General features: G+C 42.1%; 1 protein-coding gene across 2 annotated transcripts in view; it reads right to left on the reverse strand.

The window, feature by feature from the left end:
* Nucleotides 1-17,961, reverse strand: part of LOC121328102 (pyridoxal kinase-like) — a 145,924-nt gene that overhangs the window by 9,373 nt on the left and 118,590 nt on the right. For both annotated transcript variants that reach the window (XM_041272591.1, XM_041272590.1), the window contains 2 exons: nt 13,360-13,496; nt 13,144-13,210 (listed from right to left, as the gene is read on the reverse strand). In XM_041272591.1, the coding sequence (XP_041128525.1) occupies nt 13,144-13,210; nt 13,360-13,496 (204 nt within the window). The remainder of the gene's footprint in view (nt 1-13,143; nt 13,211-13,359; nt 13,497-17,961) is intronic.

A 17,961-nucleotide genomic window follows, 5' to 3' on the forward strand; every position in this document is an offset into this window, starting at 1 on the left:
CAACATACGATATGTGTACTTATATAAGCCAATAATCATAAGTGAATTGCATTCAAAAAAATAATTTTTAAATAAAAATGTAAATCAATGTAAATGTAAATCAATGAAATGAAAAAAGACAGTTTGTAATTACTTTAAGAAATGAAGGTCAATCTTTGAGACAAATTGCAAGAACTTTGCAAGTGTCTGTAACTGCTGTGGCCAAGACCATCAAACGATTTGAAGAAACTGGCACTCATGAGGACCGAACAAGGTCAGACAGGCCAAGGGTGACGCTGGTTCTGCTGCTGCCGCTCCTTACCGCACTGCTCTGACACAGGGAACGCAGGATTCTGGAACTTTGCTTTGCATGCTAGGGTTTAGCTCTTTGTCTTGTTTGGTTTTTAAAATGCTTTATTCAAATAGTAAAAGGTATACAAAATAACAATCTTCAATACAGGAATCTAAACGATCACTGGGTCTGACTCCAAGCACTGAGCTCAGTACAGCTTTTCATTCACATTTCCTGGGGTTAATAGCCTAGTCCCGCAAACAATAGAAAGTAAGGCATCCTTATCAAAACTCTCTGATTGGTCATTACAGATTACAGATAATACTGCAGATATTTGTCTTTTAATGCAGTGCTTTACTGATTATTGTCAATAGTAATTCCTGCAATATAGAAGTAATAAATCAATGGTCCTCAAAGTATGCAATATAGAAGTAATAAATCAATGGTCCTCAAAGTAATTTGGGCACGGGCATAAATTGATCTTACTTGGCTGTTTGCAGGCACGCTAACTATTGCATAGGTTCTTATCTTACACACTGTCTTCTCATTATATATATATATATATATATATATATATATATATATATATATATATATATATATATATATATATAGTACCAGTCAAAAGTTTGAGTACACTTGCTGGAAACTAGTTTTTTTTTTCATAATTGACAATATTTTACGTCGTATACGTTTCTGTAAATACTTGAAAATGAAAACACGTTACAATCTACAAAACAAATAAGATAATGCTCTACTGTTTACTCTGGTCTGCCCTTTTAGACATGCTGAGTGTGCAGAAGTGCTGGTCCAGGACCGAGAACCAGCCGGGAGAAAAGAAACCGGAGAAAGAAATCAAGTTTTATTACTGTTTTATTTTCCCAGCCAAAAGAACCGTGACACAAGCTTTGCTTTAGTTTTATCCCTTCCCAAATGACCAGACGGGAATAGCGTGAGCAAGCTGCAACAAATCCTCCTTAAAAGGCTGAGGAATGAACAACTGATGATGCACTTCCCCCATCTGGGGTAATTTATCAACATGGTACAGAAGGTATCAATTAATTTCTAAGTGAGGGTACGTCGCGGCGTGTCAGTGAATTACCCACCACCCTCTCACACGTGGTTAAAAGTGGGATTCACTGGTATTGCACATAAAGGCACCCACAGTAGGAGTACAAATGATTCTCTGCTAAAAATAAACCATGGATGCCACACAGAGTTCGTAGCCATGATGGACCTCTGCGCCAGACCCTGGGTTGCAGAGGCCAACTAAAATGATGGCCGAGGATCGACCTGAAGCCTACTTGGAGGTGTTTGAGGCTATGGCGACCTCGGCCGGGTGGCCCCAAGCACAGTGGGCTAGCTACCTGTTGCCTCAGCTCACCGGAGAGGCTCAAGCAGCAGCAAGGACGCTGTCCCCGGAGTGCATGCTGGAGTAGCCCAAGCTGAAGGTGGCCATCCTTAATCCCGTAGGGGCTACCTCGGAGGGCTACTGAAAAAGTTCCGGGAGGAGCAATTTGCGACGGGGGAGCACCCACGAGCTATTGCCCACTGCCTAAAAGAGTATGCTATGGGCTGGCTGAATCCGGACGTGATCACCAAAGCCAGGTTGGTGGAGTTGATTGTGGTGGAGCAGTTCTTGGAGTGTCTAGCTCTGGGACCTCAGCTATGGGTCCAGCGGCAGGCACCTGATACTCTGGACCAGGCGGTCGAATTGGCGGAACAGTACCAGGCAGCGGAGCCAACGCCCACGAGACTGCCTGGAATAAGTGTGACTACCAGATCTTCCCCTCAACTGGCCCCGGAGAGGGCGAAGGGACTGGGGATAAGGGGTAGTCAGAGATTTGGTCGAGGGATATCAGCGGGAGCTCCCAGCCTGGAAACCGGGGCAGGGTGGGGCTACCCACAGACTGCTGCAGTGTTGGATCAGGGTTTCACGCGGCCACCTTATCGGTGAGCCCCTTTTTTATGATGACGCTGGATTTAACGAGGGGGTACTGGCAAATACCCCTGACCCTGGAATCGAGAGAGAGTCTCCCTTTGGGTTATACCAATTTAGGACCATGCCCTTTGGGTTGCACGGAGCACCTGCCACTTTCCAGCGGATGATGGATCGCATCTTGCGGCCCCATCAGCAGTATGCTGCTGCTTACATAGATGACGGGGTTATCCACAGTGAGGACTGGCCGAGTCATCTGTGGATGGTGGTGGTGGTGCTGCAATTCTTGCGGGAGGCTGGGATCACTGCTAACCCAAAAGAAGTGTGCCATTGGGAAGAGAGTCGAAGTATTTTGGGTATCGAGTAGGGGGGGGCCAGATTGTCCAATACCCGCCTGTAAGTCATGGCAGTGAAACAGGGAGTGGGAAAGGGAGTGTGTGGACTTTCCCTCTCTCTGAGTGGCTGGGAGGCAGGTCTTGGGGAGATTGTTAGCCCTATAAGATAACGCTCTACTGTTTCCTCAGGTAGCCCTTTTAGATGCGCTGAGTGTGCGGAAGTGCTGGTCCAGGATCGAGAACCAGGCGGGAGAAAAGAAACCAGAGAAAGAAATCGGGAAACCAAAAGAAAGATAGTGACAGTGGGAAAACCTTGGGCAGACCCCCGAAATATTGTGTATAGCAGGCTGAGGCTTTTCCTTTTGCCTTCTGTTTTTTGATTACTCTTTGGAGCACCTGTGCGCCTGCACTCTGAACTGTTTTACCGCCTTTTGGTATTACTGTGGTTCTGTTTACCATAGTTGGTAAGCAGACCACGGACAACAACACCCTCTGCGGGTTGAAAGAAAACATTGCCATTTAATAAAACTGGACACCTGTGCAGTGTTTCAAATATATCTGTTCTGTCTCCCGTGACAGTGAATTACCCACCACCCTCTCCAATGCTATAAAAAAAATACTGTTTTAACTTTGGTAAATACTTTCTTCTAGTATTTATGTTTATTTACTATGATATCACAATTGCATTCAGTTCTGTTTTGGAGTTAATATTGCACTTGTAGGCCTGTACACTACATACAGCACCTTAAATGCCTGTGAAGTTGTTGGGTAGTTCTTGCATTAGAAACAGTTTTGGTTGATTGATTTTCATATAAATTTTCCTGTCAGTAAATTATATTCTGTATGCAGTACTGTGTGTCTTTTTCTTTCTTTCAAACCCTGTGATAACCTTACACTAGCCTATGTGTAAATACCCTGTATAAATGCACTAAAAATGCTTATTTTATTTATTTTTATTTTTTGAAGACACATACAGTAATATTAACCATCATCAGGTCTTCATGTTGTACATACAGTATTATGAAGTAGTATACAACTTTCAGGGCAACAGGTTGCCAACATTTGTGAAGCAAAATTGTTTTTTTGGGTGTGGTTTGCCAAATATTTTGTCCGCAAATATTTCTGGATTTACAGTAGCTTGAACAACTTTGTTGCTTCTGTTACTTCTTTATTTTAAACTACAGTACTGTACTGTTACTGTACTGCAGGCTATGCACCGAGTTGCTATTGTAATCAAGGGTAGTTGCATAAATAGAGAGTAAACTTTTAATGGGAGGATAGGTGATTTATTTTGTTAAATAGTCTGCATACAAGCATTGATGTGCAAAACTCAATATGTTTGTAATAGTATACACCTCTATAAACAGAGAGACACACAAACAAGGTTTTCAAAATAAGCCAACACCCGGCACAGTCCATCGTCTAAAATGATATTTGGCTACTTTTATTTTAAAATATTACGATTATTTTCGGATTACCATTCAGTACATTTTCTTGTTCTGTTATCACACTGTAAAATATAATAAATAAGACTATACATAGTATATAACAGCTATACACATCCAACAAAAAAAGCATATTCCTTTTATTATTATATCGTAAAATATGTACCCACTGGTGCTTATCATTTGGGGAGTTCATGTATAGAGGCTGTTCACCTTTAAGAAAAAAAAGGTACACAAATGCTTGCAAGTGTAGAGCAGCACGGTAACCTAACCCCAGTTTTTGCTACAGTTGCGATGGTGACCAAATGTATGTGATTAGTACTGTTGTGTAAAAATGTAGCTTAAAATTAACAGATGCATTCAAGAAATTTAAGAAAAGAAAAGCAAAAAACAAAAATGCACTTAAGGTTTGTGTGCTGGACACACGACATTAACAAAATGCAATGAAAATAGAGAAAATAATTTTAATTAAGTGTGTAGTGCAAAAAAACAGTTGTCATGCTGCTCAAATATAAATTTGATAATTTTTTTTTATTTATTGGGCAGATAATCACGATTATCATGATAATTTTTAGATGGCAATCGATACCTAAAAATTCCATTATCGTCCAACCCTAATGGGTGGTATGACATTTCCTGAATTTTGTGGTTTCAAGCTGTGCCATTAAAGTTAATTTAATTGCAGCTTTTTTGTAATGAATTGCCTGACTTTTGTAAACGGTAGTAATGCTGGTATTTGTTATGTATGATCCACCTGGGTGCGTTGCGAGGCACAAGGCCCTAGGCTGAGTGCCTTCAACCACCCAAAAGTGCATTAACACATGTCTTACTGCACTTCCTGTCAGAGGTTATTGTGCTTATAAAATTGCTCTGTTTATTTTGTAAACACAATAAGATTTTACATTTGTAATTAACTTTTATTGAACGTATCCTTTCACAAGTACAAAACAGTCCTTATGCTTTGGCTTTAGAGACTACGCATTGGCTTGAAGAACTTATTACTGCTGATTTAATTGTTTCTTTATTTTTGTAGATATGTAATATGAGTAATATGATATTTAATTATGTTCATACTGCATCTTGAATGTATTGTTTATGAGTAAATTAAAACTATAAAAATGTAGAATACAACTGCTTACCTATATGTTTTATATACATTGGTACATTTGATGTTTTAATAATGACACCTGCAGCTACTAGACCAGGTCGCTCAAAAAGGGAAACAAAACTGAACCAGGTAACTACAGACCAGTAAGCCTGACTTCTATTATATGCAAACTTATGGAAACTATAATAAGATCCAAAATGGAAAATTACCTATATGGTAACAGGGTACTGGGAGACAGTCAACATGGTTTTAGGAAAGGGAGATCGTGCCTAACTAACTTACTTGATTTTTTTGAGGATGCAACATCCATAATGGATAATTGCAAAGCATATGACATGGTTTATTTAGATTTCCAGAAAGCTTTTGACAAAGTCCCGCACAAAAGATTAATTCTCAAACTGAACGCAGTTGGGATTCAAGGAAACACATGTACATGGATTAGGGAGTGGTTAACATGTAGAAAACAGAAAGTACTGATTAGAGGAAAAACCTCAGAATGGAGTGTGGTAACCAGCGGTGTACCACAGGGATCAGTATTAGGTCCTCTGCTATTCCTAATCTACATTAATGATTTAGATTCTGGTATAGTAAGCAAACTTGTTAAATTTGCAGACGACACAAAAGTAGGAGTAGCAGCAAAGGTCATTCAAAATGATCTAGACAAGATTCAGAACTGGGCAGACACATGGCAAATGACATTTAATAGAGAAAAGTGTAAGGTACTGCATGCAGGAAATAAAAATGTACATTATAAATATCATATGGGAGATATTGAAATTGGAGAAGGAATCTATGAAAAAGACCTAGGAGTTTTTGTTGACTCAGAAATGTCTTCATCTAGACAATGTGGGGAAGCTATAAAAAAGGCTAACAAGATGCTCGGATACATTGTGAAAAGTGTTGAATTTAAATCAAGGGAAGTAATGTTAAAACTGTACAATGCACTAGTAAGACCTCATCTTGAATATTGTGTTCAGTTCTGGTCACCTCGCTATAAAAAAGATATTGCTGCTCTAGAAAGAGTGCAAAGAAGAGCGACCAGAATTATTCCGGGCTTAAAAGGCATGTCATATGCAGACAGGCTAAAAGAATTGAATCTGTTCAGTCTTGAACAAAGAAGACTATGTGGCGACCTAATTCAAGCATTCAAAATTCTAAAAGGTATTGACAGTGTCGACCCAAGGGACTTTTTCAGCCTGAAAAAAGAAACAAGGACCAGGGGTCACAAATGGAGTTTAGAAAAAGGGGCATTCAGAACAGAAAATAGGAGACACTTTTTTACACAGAGAATTGTGAGGGTCTGGAATCAACTCCCCAGTAATGTTGTTGAAGCTGACACCCTGGGATCCTTCAAGAAGCTGCTTGATGAGATTTTGGGATCAATAAGCTACTAACAACCAAACGAGCAAGATGGGCCGAATGGCCTCCTCTCGTTTGTAAACTTTCTTATGTTCTTCTTATGTTCTTAAAAGCACTCCATAGCCAACCAGATCGAGATTTTGAGATTTTAAAAAAATATATCAAAATAAACTGATTACAATTTAAAAATGTATACAATTCTGTTTATTTTCTGTATAATCATATAAAAAGCTTAATATCTAAGTTGTCTGTAGCTCTTAACAAGCTCTAATGGCGGCAAAATGTACTTTTTAAATAGCTGTTGACCCAGACGCACTTTGAACTTTATGTAGTTAATTTAAGTCCATAATGTTATAACCTACAGTTCTACATTTTTTTATGTAATTCATTTTTTATGTTACAAACATTGAAGTGAATAATCTTTACAAAAAACAGCAGAAACACAGTCAAAAAGAAGGGATTTTGTCTGAAACTTCCTGATATATATTTTTAATCATTAACCCTTTGCAGTCCATTTAGTCTGCGGCTGTCAAGCTGGTCAGGTCCAATTAATTTTTGTGAACAAAATCAAATTTCAGACCACATGCTGTTCAAATTGAAATAAAGTGACTTTCTTTGCTTAAAACAAGTAACAAAGCAGTGCAAGTCCAAAGAGTACCTTAAACAAAGACAACAGTACCAACATTTTGAACAAAAAACAATGAAGAACACAGAAAAGTAACAAAATGTCACAAAATTTGAGTTTTTGCTTGATTATATTACCTTTAGAATAAACAGACAGGTACAAAACTTTTTACAAATCAATTACACGCTACTACTAGAAAAAAAAATGAACTAAAAACTATTTACACCAGGCAAGGTTTGCAAACAAAAAAGGCATTTAGCGACAGAAATTCTCTGTATGTGTCCATGGTATGGTATCTTTCAAAACAGTGTAACCCTGGCTGCCGTGAGCAGGTTTTACAGAACCATACAGTCTCTCTCCTCCCCCCTTTTGTTGTTCTGTCACTGCACACCACACAGTCTTTGGTGTTCTTTGATTCATTTTTGGAAATGGAATGTGGCTTTTTCCATTCAGCCTTTCTTCTCTGTCTATTGATGATGGACGACCACGTTTTCTTGACACAGGGTTGCGCACCTCTCCCACCTGCTTTCCTGAAGGATTTATGGCAAACAGGTAGCTGTCCTGATTCCATCTTCATCAAATTGCTGTTTGTAATTGTTACCGATGCGCGTCTCCATTCACCCTCCGCTCTGCGCACATGGATCGTTGTAACTTTCCTCAGATTCCTCAGAGTCCTCAGTTTGAGAAATATTTACTTCCTCGTCACTAAATTGATCAAAGTCACCATCCAAACTGCTTTCATCTGTACTTTCTGCCTCAACCATCATCTGTGCAAGGTCTTCAGGCTGCCTTGACTTTCTCTGCCTTCTCTGCGCCATTCTCACTCTGTGCGTCTCAGTCTCCATCTGTTCAATTCTGCTTTGCTCAGCCTGTATATGGTCGATTTGGTTGTCTCCACCTTCTTTCCGATCACAGATGATTAGGGAACGCATCACCTCTGCTTTTTTCGGCTTAAACGCAACACATGCTGTGTTAGATCATGGTTTTCGGCAATGTTGGACAGACTCCGACAATGGACCAGAAAGGGATTTACACGATGTCGGACCAAGTCCGACATAGGACTGCAAAGAGTTAAAACCTTTTAATTTTTTTCATATTGTGGCGACACGGGGTCTCTTTCACTTTTCTTTTCCTTCTTTCTTTTAAGAAAAGCAGAACAAAACTATGGCAGAACTCAAACATCAGGTCCCAAAGCTAGTGTCATTGCTCCGGGCAGAGCTCTTCACAGCTGTGCATCCAGATAGCACGGACTGCGATGGTACCTGGATCTTCTGAGGCACTGTGGCAATGTTGCCCCACCCCTGTGTGTATTTCTGTGTTGTATGTTGCGTGTAGTGTGTTAATGTTGGTGTATTGTAGTTGGTACACGGGATAAAATATGGGTTGTGCACAGAAGTGTTTAAAATGTACAGTACTGTGCAAAAGTTTTAGGCAGGTGTGAAAAAATATTTTAAAGTAAGAATGCTTTAAAAAATAGACACGTTAATAGTTTATATTTATCAATTAACTAAATGCAAAGTGAGTGAACAGAAGAAAAATCTAAGTCAAATCCATATTTGGTGTGACCACCCTTTTGCCTTCTAAACAGCATCAATTCTTCCAGGTACACTTGCACAAAGTCAGGGATTTTGTAGGCATATAGGCAGGTGTATGATTAAACAATTATACCAAACAGGTGCTAATGATCATCAATTCAATAAGTAGGTTGAAACACAATCATTAACTGAAACAGAAACAGCTGTTTAGGAGGAATAAAACTGGGTGAGGAACAGCCAAACTCAGCTAACAAGGTGAGGTTGCTGAAGACAGTTTACTGTAAAAAGTCATACACCACGGCAAGACTGAGCACAGCAACAAGACACAAGGTAGTTATACTGCATCAGCAAGGTCTCTCCCAGGCAGAAATTTCAAGGCAGACAGGGGTTTCCAGATGTGCTGTCCAAGCTCTTTTGAAGAAGCACAAAGAAACGGGCAATGTTGAGGACCGTAGACGCAGTGGTCAGCCAAGGAAACTTACTGCAGCAGATGAAAGACACATCATGCTTACTTCCCTTCACAATCAGAAGATGTCCAGCAATGCCATCAGCTCAGAATTGGCAGAAAACAGTGGGACCCTGGTACACCCATCCGGAGAAGTCTGGTCAGAAGCGGCCTTCATGGAAGACTTGTGGCCAAAAAGCCATACCTCCGACGTGGAAACAAGGCCAAGCGACTCAACTATGCATGAAAACACAGGAACTGGGGTGCAGAAAAACAACAGCAGGTGCTCTGGATTTTTTCACACCTGCCTAAAACTTTTGCACAGTACTGTATATTTGTATTTAGGCACGAGGATTGTAATAAAATGTAATAATATGTCAGCACGGGAAATTGCACTTCATTAATTCACATGCAGTTGTACCGAGATTCCACTTGAATGATTGATTATCAATTGAGTCTTGGCACAGCTGCATAAAAGCAGCATGTTTTCACTCACTCGGGGTTGTGATTTCGGTGAGTGGAGAATGGGTGTGGAGAAGGAGAGTAAACAAAGTAAAGTAAAATACTTGTTTTGACTCATTGTGTTTGTTTGTCTGTTAGTCCACTGTTTGTTTAAGTGTTAGTCTGTTTTGTTTATCTATTTATTTTGGTGTCAAGTGCTGTGTCCTTTATTTTCTAATAATAATAAAACATGCAGCAGCGCATTCATTCATCATTTCATCTCGCAGTATTGTGTGTTTCTTCTGGTCTGACGTCACCACACACGCCATCCTGTCACAGGCACCCGGCCCTCCCGTGGTGGTGAGGACCAGTCACACTCTCGGGTGACCTTGCAGCGACCAGCTGGGGCTGAACAACAGGGGCAGGCTGATATGGAGGAGATGGACTTGCAGGTAGGATAGCGGTGTGACAGTACTCTCCAGCAAAGGTTCATCCAACCAGCAGGCCGGGACCTTGAGGTCGGTGAACAATGGGTGCCCTCTCTTGCTCACTGGTGATTCCCTCTTCAGCTTTGAGGTCCTAGGAGTCGACCCTGGTGGGCCTGTGGTCACAGCCGGCTTGACGGTTCCCCTTCCATGGCCTGATTAGGCTGGTCCTCTTCTAAAACCTCCTTTACTAACTTAGCTTGGGTTAACGCAAGCTCCTGAGAGGCTGGTGCAGTGAGCCTGACATGGCAGCATAGAGCAATGGGACTTAACCCCCGGAGAAAGGCCTCTGTGGCCAGGTACTCCTATACCCGTTGTGAAGTGGGGGTAGCCTTTCCTGTTTAGGTAGCGGATCTCAGCTGCAAACATGCCCAGCTTCTCCCCAGGGCAGCGGTTACGGGAGGCCAGGTGCCGGTGCAGGCTCATAGCCGATTCAGTGCCCCCGAAGTGATGCTCCAGGCAATGATAACATTGTGGAAATGCAGATTGAGTAAGGCCCTCAGTGCTTATCCCTCCAAGGCCGCTGCTAACTGCACTGCATTCTCAGCCTGGTTTCAGCCATTAGCCTGGGCTACCATCTGAAACTTAGCCAGACCTCCGAGGATGTACGCCCATCGTGCATCCCGCTTTCACTTCGTCCTGGTGGCCCAGCGGCCTAGTCTCACCCTTGGCTTGCTCTGTTGGAGTGCACCCATGCTGAATCTCCCTGCTTCCCTTTTTCACATGTTCATCTAAATATTCAATCACAGTCTTGCATGTTAAAGCTTTGTTTTTCATAAGCAACTCTATTTTTTAAACTGTTCTTCAGGTAACCATTGAATCAATTACATCAATTGAACTTCACTGTTCCATTCATTTACTATAGCTCTCTATTCAAACTGCTCTTTAAACTTTTGCCAGTTTTGCTCACCCGATTCTTGCAGCGCCACGTAGGCTTCTTTATTGTGGTTTTGGTCCTCCACAAAATGTCTGTTCTTCCGCTGCACCAGCTACTCTCATTTCCATCTGCACTGAATCACCACCATCTCAATTATCACTTATGAATAGCAACTGTGTTTATATATATGGCTATGGACGAAATCCGATCATGTACTCCTGTTTTCTCATTTCGACAGGCGTAATGCCACCTTACTTCACTTTCTGTGACTGCCTTTTCTATAATTCTGATAACGTATGCATTCTAACTTTTTGATATCTATCTATACAAGTATGTGACTATTGGTCCTTGTGCGTGATGGCTTGATTCAACTAAACACCTGACATTAATAAAGGGTTTGAACAACCTGCCAATCAAATGTAAACCTTAAATATACAGGTGTTCTTGATTTGCTAGCACTTAGTATGGTCAGAATTTGATTGAAACTTTTGCATTCAGCACTTTTTTTGCCTGTACTTCCTCTAATAAAGAACATTGATTATGTTGGCATGAATGTAGCATTATAGTGATTCCTGTTGCCAATCTATGGTTTTAAATGCGTAGATTCATTCACCAACGGTCTGTAAATAGTGAAGTTCAACGCACCTTTTCATACTATCTGTTGTAGTCTGTTTTTGAAGGTGCAGTAAGTTTTTTTTTTTGTATGTGATTTACCCGTGCATTTTGTTTACACGTTGAAATCCCTAGTTAACGGAGTTACAAGTATCTGGGCAATCCCATTGTTCATGATTATTAGGCTATTATCTTCTTTATATTAAGTGATGAAATGGTTGAATCGATTGTATGGAAATGTGCGGTACATTTTTAAATAAGGTATAGCTATAAATACATCTCTCTCTCTCTCTCTCTCTCTCTCTCTCTCTATATATATATATATATATATATATATATATATATATATATATATATATATATATATATATATATATATCATGTTGTTTTATATCAATCAATTGGATAGCCTAATATAAACGTAACTAAAGCATTCATGTTTTTAAAAACTGTAAAAAAATGTAATAGCCTAATAATAATAGCTTGTTTTATGTATTAGACGTCTATGTACAATATAAATAATAATATAATCTTTCATAGTGGACCACCATCACAAACCACTTTACAAAATACAAGACTAGAGTGTGTGAACCATGCATCAGCTGCAGAGTCTCACCTGATAAGCAAAGCACAAGGAGGTTAACTGACTTGCTCAGGGTCACACAATGAGTCAGTGGCTGAGCTGAGATTTGAACCGGGGAACTCCGGTTACAAGCCCGTTTCTTCTATATATATTTGGGCTGGTCCAATTATCAGATTAATCGGACCAATTAATCAACTAAAGAGTTGATCGCAGATACATTTTTTTATAATTTAATTGTGCAGAATTTTGTTTTTTTTATATAAAATAAAATCAACCAATAGAAGAGCTGCATTTTCTCCGTGGCGGTCAAATCATAAGTGAGCAGAGGCAGGACATAAACAATATTGCTTCATTATTAAGAATTATATTGAGACATCATTGTCGATTTGGTTATGGATCAATTTTCAAGAAGAACTTTCTTAGAAAAATTTGAGATTGTTAAAAAAAGGGAGGTATAAACCACAAATACCCAAACCGACACACGAAGAGAAGGGATACATTCAACACTTTAACATTCAAATTATAAAAGGTATCCATAGCTGGTACCGGTAGCTGTCATTTAAAAAAAATATACTGCTGGAACTGTCTTTTGCTCAGTACAGAAAAGGCGATATAGAACAGGACTGGCTACAGCATTCTAGGATGTCTATGGAAGTCAGCACAAAAACATGAGCGTTCCAAAGTAACTCACTAGCCACTGTAACACTCAAAACTTTTGGACAAACCCAGATTGATGTTCTGGTTGAGCAGAAGTGTAGAGATACAATACATCACAATGAGCAAGTAAAAATCGTGAGGTTCTTAAACACTTGATTGATTTCACTATCTTTTACTAACATTAGCTGAAATAGACCAGGAAGACTTTTTTTTATTATTTCCAGACTGAAGATATTTATTTTCATTTCCTCCAACAGTACTTTTCTAAAAAAAAAAAAATTCCATGTAAATTTGGAACCAACACAATCAACAGCACAATCTTTATGGTGAACTGTTGAAAAGGCTGCTGTGAAAACACGAATGTGATAATCTAAAACAGTAGGACACCTCTGATATTAATCATTCAAAACATTAAATATTATTTACCTTTGGCACATGCGATTGTCCTCTTTAAGACATGATATATGACAGACACAGTTTTCTCACAAGCCATCTGGAAAGAAATTTCAAAAATACTTTTTAGAATTCTTATTATTCAAACATACTCAAATAGTTTTGTCAATGATCTTAATATTAACAACAGGTTCAAAAGTATTATATGAGTCATGTGGTCACATAAACATACATTTATGTGAAGCTCACCTTCAAGTCATTGGGATGAAAGTGTGTCCAGGCCAGCAGCATGGCAGCAAACAAATCCCCCGTCCCAACAAAGACAGCGTCCACTTTGGGGATGTCCATTCTGATCCTCTGTGTCACTTTAGTACCATCAGCATTAACTGGGGAAAAGCAGCCATGCTCATGTGTCAGAACACTGAGTAAGTCAACCCCCCAGTAGAACTATCAACATTGTAATCTGTTACTGCTGTAGACAGTAAAAGATTAAAATCTCCCACCATTTGGTTATCTATCTATCTATCTATAGTCTCTCTCTCTCTCTCTCTCTCTCTCTCTCTCTCTCTCTCTCTCTCTCTATATATATATATATATATATATATATATATATATATATATATATATATATATTTGTAACAGGGAGAGATCTGTGCTGACTCTGCTGGCGTGTTCACGGGCTGCAGGAAGAGGGCGGCAGTCGTCCAACAACCGCCTGCGAGTCATGGCAGTGACACGGGGGTGGGAAAGGCTGAAAGGCGGGTCTTGGGTGATTGTTGGTCCTATAAAATAACGCTCTGTTGTTTCCTCAGGTCTGCCCACTTAGACGCGCTAAGAGTGCGGAAGCTTTGATTCGGGACCGGGAATCAGCCGGGAGAAAAATAAAGATTCACAGCGAGACAGAGAGAGAGAGCGGGGAATCCTTGGGCAGACCCCGGCGTATTGTGAAAGAGCAGGCTAGATAGCCGATAGAATAGGACGGTGATCCGGGTCGTGCGGGTAGCGGCAACCGGGATAACGCTGCCGAGTGCAGCACCTTTTATTTGTAGTTTTATTACTGTTTTATTTTCCCTTGTTCTTTTCGCCTGCTGTTTTCATTATTATTTATTTCAGCACCTGCGAGCGCACTTGCTGTTCACGTACCAGCTGTGGTATTTCCGTGGTGCTGTCTATCATCGTTGATAGGCAGCCCACGGTCAACACTGCCCTCTGCCGGAAAAAGCAAGAACTGTTTGAAAATAAAACTGGGCACCTGTGTGGTGTTTTCAAGTACACCTGTCTTTCTCCTAGTCAGTGAATTACCCACACCCCTTCCACAATATTGCAAAAACTATGTTAATGCAGCAATTAGGGTTGAACTCGCTGCCACAAAAGCAAAGAAATGTGGCGTTAGGGTTTTTAACCCTAACTCACCATTCCCTCCCCCACACAAGCAGCCAAAGTTAAAACATCTGCTCACCGTGTTTTGTGTGTGTTAGTCCGTTTTGTTTGTCTTTTGTTTTGGCGAATGTGCCGTGTCCTGTGTTTTTGTGTTTGTTACAACCGTTCATATATTAAATGCTGAGCGAAACCATTCGCTTAGCTCCACCAAACTCCACCTCTGTCATTTATTTCCTGTTTCTGGTCTGACGTCCCCCACTCCAGCTGTCTTTGTGACACGTGGTGTCATCGTGGGATTACCAGCGCCTCCTAGATGCAGACCAGAGCAGGAACCCCAATTTCTTGTTTTAAAAAAAAACAACAAAAAAAAAAAAAAAAAAAAAATGTCAGAAGACGCCTTCAGGCTGAGGGACTGGATCCAGGACAATGCTGGGCTGGAGGCCCAGTCCATGCCCATAGCCATCCGGGTCCTGTGGCTGATGGGAGCAATTGGAGGTGTATGAGAGGGAACACACCCCAAACTCCCTGGAGGAAGGTGTGAACTTGGTCTCCAGCGGCCAGGCGGGGGGACCGCGAGAGTCCAGCGCCCAGACGGGGGGACCACGGGGATCCAAAACCCGAGATGGAGCTGTTCCCATCTCCACCAGCAGAGGGTTAGTGCCTGCTGGTATCACTTCCCCTACAGTCACCACCTGGAGGAAAGGAGCAGGTGTTTCCTCTGCCTCCATCACCTTCCCCTGCAAGTGAGGGAGAGCCACACCAGATCCCTGCAAGTGAGGAAGAGTCTCACCAGTCCCCAGCAAGTGAGGGTGAGCCACACCAGTCCCCTGTAATAAGGGTAGACTACACGCCGCTCCCACCTCCACCGCCAGGAGAATACACGTCGCTCCCACCTCCGCCGCCAGGAGACTACACGTCTCCATCGGCAGGATCAGAGCAACAAGAGCTGTCTCTGCCTCCGCCATCTCCATTGGCAGGAGCAGAGCAGCAGGAGCTGCCTCTGCCTCCGCCACCTCCACCAGCAGAGGGTGAATGCCTGCTGGGTCCCTGTCTACCAGCAGAGGGTGCATGCTTGCTGGGTTCCCGTCCACCAACAGAGGGTGAATGCCTGCTGGATCCCTTTCCACCAGCACAGGATGAATGCCTGCTGGTATCACTTCCCCCACCAGCAGAGGATGAATGCCTGCTGGTATTACTTCCCCCACCATCACGAGGAGTGGAGATGGAGCTGCCTCTGCCTCCATCACTATCAGGGGGAGAGGAGCAGGAGCTGCCTCTCCCTGCACCAGATGGACCAGGACTAGATGCTGGCGGTCCTCAGCAGCCCTTGCATAGGCTGCTGAGAAGCACAGGGAAGAACCGCCCAGCCGCAGTGGCCAAGAGAGGGCCAACGCCCGCACCCCAGCTTGTCCTGACTCCCTGTCTCGCTTCACCCAAGGATGCCTGCCTCGCTTCGCCCAAGGATGCCTGCCTGGCATCGCCTGGGGTTGCCTGTTGCTCCACATGGCCTGGGGTTGTCTGTTGCTCCGCATCGTCTGGGGTTGCCAGCCGCTCCGCATCACCTTGGGTTGCCAGCCGCTCTGAATCACCTGAAGTCGCTGGAACTGCTTCGCCAGGTGTCGCAGTCAGCTCTGTTTGGCCGCAGGGGTCAGTGTGGCTGGAGTCCCCCCAGAGGGAGCTGCCGGCTATAAAGGGGGGAGAGGTCAGCAGACCACCTTCCACCGCAGCAGTTTCGCTGCTGGAGATCTTGGGGGAGGTCTGGAGACCACCAACCTAAGCAGCTTTTCCGCTGCTGGACTTGCCCCGGCTGAACGAGTCAGTCTGGGAGCTGTCGGCACATCTGCTGACAGCCGCACCATTGGCAGCATTTCCGCCGCCAGTGGTACAGCGAAAGGAGAGATTCACTCCACTGTCAGCACGTCTGCTGACAGCATGGCCAGTAGCAGCCTGGCTACTGGCAACATTGTAGCCCATCAACCCCTTAAGTCCCTCTTTTTGGCCCAGGACGTTGAGTGAGATTTTGGGGATTTTAAGGGGGGAGGTGGCCATTGAGGCCATGTGTGCTTTGCACAAGGGGGGGTATATATGGCAAAGTGCCAGCCCCTGTGTGTACTTTGTGTTGTGTGTTAATGTTGGTGTATAGTCATTGGTACACGGGATATAAACAGGTCTGTGTAACACGAGTGTTTAAAATGTATATTTGTATTTAGGCACGAGGATTGCACAGCACTACATGTGCAAGTAAAACGTAATAACATGTGAGCACGGGGAATTGCATTTTATTAATTCACGTGCAGTTGTATCGCGACTCCAACTGAATGATTGATTAGCAATCGAGTCACGGTACAGCTGCATAAAAGCAACATGTTCAGTGAGTGGAGAACGGGATTGGAGACGGAGGTAATAAATAATAAAATAATAACTTAAAGCTAAAATATCTGCTCACTGTGTTTTGTGTAGTGTTAGTCCATTTTGTTTGTCTCTTTTGTTTTGGCAAATGTGCCATGTCCTGTGTTTTTGTGTTTGTTACAACCGTTTATTTTCTGGCTGTCTGTTCATTTATTAAATGCTGAGGGAAACCATTCGCTCAGCTCCACCAAACTCCACCTCTCTCTATCGTTTATTTCTTGTTTCTGGTCTGACGTCCCCCACTCCGACCGTCTTTGTGACAGTAACATAATGCTATTGTAAATACAGACCCAATATTATCAGTAAGAAGAGCTTCTCTGAGTGATCCCAAGCATAGGATCACTCCCATAGGTCATGGTGTGGCGGAGTGCCCCGCCCCTTTGTGTTTATTTGTGTTTTATGTTGTATGTAGTGTGTTAATGTTGGTGTTTATGTATAAAATACACAGGATATAAATATGCGTTATGAGTGTTATAAAGTGTAATTTGTATTTAGACACGAGGATGGCACAACTCACGCCATGTGCATGTTTAAGTGGGTATTGATATGTGAGCACAGAGGTACACAAATTAGTGCACGTGCTGGGATTCAAGTAAATAACTAATTGGTAATTGAATCCCAGCACAATTGTGTATATATAGATGCACGAAGCTCGGGGTTGTGTGTTCCTTAGTGGAGAACAGGTGGAGTCAGGAGAGAATTATAAAGAGAAACAATTGCTACGATGTGCTGGAAGTGCCAGTTGAGTGTTGAGTTCGTCTGTTTTGTCTGTTTGTTTGGCCAACGCACCCTTTATTTTCAGTGTGTGTTTTGTTCAACTATTTTGTTTTGTGTTAATAAATATACTGAGCACCATAGCGTCTCAGTTTCACCCGCAGCAAGTGATTTGGTTCCTGTTTCTGGTCTGATGTCACCCCTACAGGCAGGATTGTCACACGTCTTTTAAATCCGGAATAATTCTGGTTGCTCTTCTTTGCACTCTTTCTAGAGCAGCAATATCCTCTTTGTAGCAAGGTGACCAGAACTGAACACAATATTCTAGATTAGGTCTTATTAATGCAT

This window comes from Polyodon spathula, chromosome 15, assembly GCF_017654505.1.
Source record: "Polyodon spathula isolate WHYD16114869_AA chromosome 15, ASM1765450v1, whole genome shotgun sequence".
NCBI lineage: Eukaryota > Metazoa > Chordata > Actinopteri > Acipenseriformes > Polyodontidae > Polyodon > Polyodon spathula.